The sequence below is a fragment of the Seriola dumerili genome, unplaced genomic scaffold (assembly GCF_002260705.1).
Source record: "Seriola dumerili isolate Sdu_G_001 unplaced genomic scaffold, Sdu_1.0 BDQW01000025.1, whole genome shotgun sequence".
NCBI classification, from domain to species: Eukaryota; Metazoa; Chordata; class Actinopteri; order Carangiformes; family Carangidae; genus Seriola; species Seriola dumerili.
The window spans coordinates 127,400-133,399 of record NW_019174280.1 but is presented as its reverse complement, the minus strand read 5'-3'; the positions used below and the strand labels follow the sequence as shown (position 1 = coordinate 133,399).

Sequence of the window (6,000 nt, the reverse complement as noted above, 5' to 3'; positions counted from 1 at the left end):
ACATTAAGAACAAATTCTTATGTTACAACCCGGCTCACATGGGAAAGGGAAGCAACACAAAACCCAGTTGTTCATAGGTATGAGGTTGTTTATTGTAACATAAATTTATAAAAATAATGGTTTACATGGACAAAACAAACCAAGGAACGGGGCTGGTGGGTGCTGTTCAAAGCAAAAACAGAATATAACAAAAGGAGGACTCTCTAGGAGCTAATCAGTAATATTATTTAACTAATTCAAAGTAAAAGGAAAAACAAGGCTGGCTACCAAAGCTAACTAAGAACCAAAAACACAACAGGAACAGCACCCCTGCATCTAGTGTATATAACAAAAGTAATTTCTATAGGTGGAGGAATCAGCAGAATCAGTCTGTTAGTAAAATCTAAACCTGACCCCACTTCCAGGCTTCAAAGACTACCAGATTACCAGGAGTACACAACACAAAACACACAACAAGCTACCAATATCTGCTATCTTGGCTTTTCACAAAAAACACTTCCAACAAAGAGGTGAGCTGCCACTAACAGTCAGCTGCCTGGACTGACAAGCTGGCAGGAGTTTTATAGCGCCTGGCTCCTGATTGGGCGGCTGGGATTGGCCAGCTGCAAACAGGCCGCACCAATCAGGAACCCAGGTGAGCTGAAGGCGGAGCTGGCAGGAGCCTGGAGACTGCACCAATCAGGACAGAGAGGGTGGAGCATCTGGGTGGACTGTGAAGGCAGCTTGGCAGACAGGGGAAAATTAGGCACAACAAAAGTGGACAGTGCGGCGGTGGTAACATCTTATTTAAATGGCGGCCTGGCTAAAGGCAAGAGCCTCTTGAGGAAAAGGGGGTAGGGACTAAAATGGGAAAAAGGTAAAAGACAGCAACACACAGAACAAACATTAGATAAAATAAAGACAGTCTAAAAATAAGCATGGCTAAGTCGCAGACTGGAGGAGCTGGGGATCGAATCACCGACCTTCTAATTAGTGGATGACCCGCTCTAACTCCTGTCGCCCAAGTAAGATTCCTTTTGTCTACATGCGCAATCTTTTATTTTAAAGTCAAAACCAACTGAACCAAAACAGCAGAGGTGTGTCAGAGTAATTTATGTGACTTTTAATTTCTATCACGTTTTCCTTTTTGAAGATTTTTGACAGCTTAGAGTGTTCTGGTCAACACCAGTCTCCTCTACAGCCAAAGTTAAGTGCATCAGAGTTTTATTTTGCGAAGAGACAGGCAGATCTGCCCATCAGCGCCTGCAGAGAAGCCTACAAAAAATCAACAGTGCCCAAGACAGAAAGTAACCTCAGCCACCTGGGTTCCAGCTTACAGCACAACTCACAGTAGGCCGGTCTTAACATTCTGCTCATTGATTGGGTTGATGTCAGAATATAACATTTAACCATCAAATCTCATTTGTAGGCGTAGTGATCATTAGTTGTATATCCATAACATATTCTCTCCCACTATTGCCAACTTGTCACACAGTTCATTCCATTATTATTTTCATCTTTATGATTATTACATGTTGCATTTACTCTGTGGATAGCAGTCAAGTTAATACATTTCTTTATATACACTCAGATGTCCAGTCTTCAACAGGACGACTATTGAATCTAGAAGTCACTGCTTCTGATGGTACCCCCTTTCAATGACAGCACCACCACAGGTTTTATAATTGACTTCGGTGACGACTATGATGAAACAGTAAGGGAAAAGAGCCATAAAACAAATAACAATCCTCTTTCTTTAATTCCCTATGCACTCCTTTCTCTTCCTTTCCTTTCTCTTCCTCTGCTTTCCTTTCCTTTCTCTTTCTCTGCTTACCCTTTATCCGGCTTTTTCTTTCATTTCCTCTGCTTTTCTTTCTCTTCCTTTCCTCTGCCTTTACTTTCATTTCCTTTCCCTCCTGTTCTTTTTCTTTCTTCTACTACCCTCCTCTTTCCTTCTCTTCACTTTGCTTCACTTCCTTCTCTCCTCTCCTACAGGCAACCTGTTATCTTTCAGTAAACTGACGTCGTGTCTTGTAGTACGCAGTCGCGCGACACGAAGGTGCGCCGCGGCGTGGAGTGCAGCAGAAGCAGCTTTGTGTCGGAGGGAGGTGGATCCTGATCACTGACGGTGTATAGCCGCGGATCCTGCACCATGACGTAAACACACAATAGAAAATTCATCAAGCAAAATGTAAACGTTAGATTCTTCAATGGGCATCGTCTCCCGCTGCGCGCGCCCATGATGTTGACTACTACACGATGCAGACGGTGATGCGGCGAGCAGTGGGTGTGCACTCTTGAACGCCGTGGGTGAAGAGAGAAGGAGCTGCATCCTACCAGCCTCTCAGCCGCTCTAACTGAAGCTGACGGCGCGGATGATATGTTGTTACTCCCCGCCGTCCGTCACCCTCTCTTGGTTTAAGTCGACGGAATCGACCGACAGGACCCTGAGACCATAGACACATTTCTTTTCCTTGGTAGCAGCTGCGAGAGCCACAGAATCAAGATGAAATTTCCGACTGAGAATCCAAGAAAACCAGGGAACTCGAACCCTGCACCAGGTTAGACCGTCAATTAGTCTCAAATCCTTTTGCAGTTAGTCCCAAGACTGTGATTCTATTTCCCTATTAGATTCTATGGATGTGACGAAAGTTGGTTTTGATATCATGTGATTACTGCGTGTTTTGAATGAAATGCTGCAGTCTGTGAAACTGTTCCTGTAGGACAGTCTTTACCGCCTTTACCTGGTCTTCTGCTCCTAGCAACTCCAGCGGCTTCCCAATGAAACATTAATGCTGACCACAATTTGACTTATCAGAGAAATAGGGAAGAGCAGCTGCTGCACGCTGATGTTTAGTGCAGCCGCATCAGAACACGACGGGAACATGTGTTGATGTGGTCATGATTCAGAGGACGGACAGGGGATAGACAGAAGGATGTAAACAGAGGCTGTCTGCCGCTTGAGTGTGATGCAGTGGAGAGATGTACACAGGGTCTGAAACATTACCTCATACACCGCTGGGGAGATGCCCCCCAAATCCTGCATGTGTGTCACGTCCTCCCTCAGCAGCTTCACCTGCAGGACATGTTTACCGCTCGTTACCGCCTGTACAGGCGATGTGCATGTTCATGGCTTTCGACAGAGATGGGACAGCCTCATTTGCTCACCCCAGTATTTCTATTATTTCTGACGCGTGCCGTTCATCGTTGCACCTGCACGTGAGCAGTGTGAAGGAGGGCTTTCTGTCCACATTACACTGATTGGTTACATAAATCAAAGCAGTCAACTGGTTTTTGTTAGAGATCCCAGTGCCATTGAATGTGCTACAGTGGTCAGGATCATAACATTATGTAATGAACAGATGATGAAATGTAAAATTGTGCATTGGTATAGTCTACTTTATTTTAGTGGGTATACTGTGGGTACCCCCCATTTATATCACTGAAGGTAGGGTAAATAACAGACGCCTCTGTGTAATGTAATACACACTACATCCTCTAAAATGATCATACAGTTGAATCAACTGTCTAAAATAATTTCTAATAAAAACTGAACATTATAACCTTCATGAAGGAGGATTTACTGCAGGAATGTTGTATTAGTTGTATTAACATCAGTTTAGCTACATGTTACTAATACACTGACAACTGATTGTATATTAGTAATTATCAGTTGTATACACAGGCTGCAAAGTGCCTGACTGGAATTAATAGATTGCTTTCGGTGCTGTTCTCACCTGGGAACTGATTCACCTGGCAGCCTGAAGATACTCTTTAATTTAATAGTTTTATCAAATATTATCACCATATAACATGTTTATCCCCTTCCCTTTTAAAGTGTAACACATTTACTCAGAGTAGATTTTAACTCACTCACTTTGTACTTTTATCTGAGAATATTTTTACAGTGATTTTACCTCTACTTTGTCTTTTCAGTTACAGTAGTTAGTGAGTGTTCACGTGCTGATGTGCTGCAGTCAGTGTAGTGTCTCATCTCCAGCCTCTGGAGTTTCTGTTATTGGTAGTGTTTTTTGCTGCTCTATCTGAACACAGTTGATGTTGCTGTTTTCTTCATCACAGTGACTAACTACCCGCTGTACATTTAAACTTACACTAGTTGTAATCTAGTCAGATCTCCTGATCCATTTTTTTTACAGAAACAAATTGCTGAAGTGCCAGTCCTGTCACAAAACTATGTTGTTACATATCCTTGGGCATTTTTAAGTTATAGGAAAATTTTGGAGCTTTCTTAGTCGGTATAGGGCATAATACCTGCGTATCACGTAGACTACACCCGTGAAATTGTGACTGGCTCATTCACACTAGGGCTGTGCCCAAAAATATATATGGCAATACATTGTGACGTAATCCTTGCTGATGCATGCATCGATGCAGATGCAACTGTATCGATACAGCATCAAATACTCTGACAGCAGTTTTGAAAAAGAAACATCACCTATGGTGCAGTGCACAATAAAGCCAATAGGTGGAAGCAAAGACAAACAGCACACATCTGAATTCAAAACAAACATGGATAAATAGTGAAGAACTCTACCACTGGCAAAACTGAAGGCAAAGATATGACCATTTTGGAATTTTGCAAACACCAGGAAGTCTGGAGTTGGACATGAGTCATGCAATGTGCAAGCTGTGCAGAAACAAAGCAAAATACTGCAAGCAACATGACCAACCTCTGTCCTCACATGACAACTTTTCAACTCAAAATTTCCCTCAACATCCCAACTGGCTCAGAAGATCACAAATGCACTTTTATGCTTTGTCTGTAAAGACCTGCGCTCGTACAGTGTTGTTGATAATGAAAGCTTCAGACAACTGCTTAATGAGTGTGAGCCACGCTATACAATCCCCACTCATCGGTTCATTACAGAAACTGCAGTCTCCCAGTTGTATGCAGATATGAAGCAAAAAGTCCAAAGCAATTTCTTCTGCAAACAGAGTTGCCATTACATGTGATGCCTGTACGTCAAGAGCAATCCAGTCATATGTAACTCTCACATGCCACCATATTTCTCTCGCTTTTTTTTTTTTTTTTTTTTAATATTACTACAAAAAGCACAATTGCAAGCCTGAATGCCCTGAACAAAAAGCAGAAGCTACTTAATCTCCTCAAGCACAAGCTCATGACAGATGTAGCTACGAGATTGAATAGCACCTGTGATATGTTGGTGCGCTTCTTAGAGCAGCAGCCTGCAGTTTGTGCAGCATTACTCTCCACTGAGGTACAGAGAAATACCAAGAAATTGCTTAAGTGGACCTCACCTCTACTGAAGATGAGGCTAAAGCCCCGAAGCAACACTCGTAATGTCAGGAGAAGAGCCCCTAATGCTTATTTTCTATAGCACAGCTGCATGCCCAGTTGTCCCACGGCGCTCACGTCCAAGCAACAGACTCCTCAGTTACGAGGGACATTAAAAACACTATCTGGGGATCTTGGGAAGAGATTCGTGAGTGACAGATCCTGTCTGTGCATGGCTGCAGCACAAGATCCATGATTTAAAGCGTTGACCTTCTTGGAAGAAGACAAAAGACAGGACACCCATACCAATGTGGCAGCACAGGTGGCGCGGATTTCTCAGTTGAGGGTTAATTAACCTTAATGAGAAAAGGTCCTCATGTTTAATTTACTACATGTGTTTTCACCCTTAAAACAAAACTACCTTTTCACTTGACCTTGGTGGAGCAGGTTGTGTAACAGGGTGTGGTATGACCCAATTGCAGCACAACCAAACGTGAACAGTTGGTAATGACTTTTATTGATTCTCTCAGCAGGCAAATAGTCAGTACACTTACAACTGAGAGTACGTGGATAGGGCAAAGGCACTATTGGGGGGCAGGCTGGAGACGTAGTCGAGGGGGCAGGAGGATCGGAACCGGGGGAGCAGTCAGCAGGGCAGACGAACCAGGAAGGAGCAGGCAGGCGGGTAATCGGAGTCAGACGAAGGATCAGGAAACCAGCAGGGAAATACTCACAAGACGACCGCTGCAACGTCGGAGCTGGAG

At 43.5% G+C, this 6,000-nt stretch overlaps 1 protein-coding gene across 1 annotated transcript in view; it reads left to right on the top strand.

Moving 5' to 3' along the window:
- Positions 1-2,240: 2,240 nt before the first annotated feature.
- Positions 2,241-6,000, top strand: part of LOC111239764 (potassium channel subfamily K member 10-like) — a 71,795-nt gene continuing 68,035 nt past the window's right edge. The window contains exon 1 of the mRNA XM_022769673.1: positions 2,241-2,540. Within this exon, the coding sequence (XP_022625394.1) occupies positions 2,486-2,540 (55 nt within the window). The 5' untranslated portion in view covers positions 2,241-2,485. The remainder of the gene's footprint in view (positions 2,541-6,000) is intronic.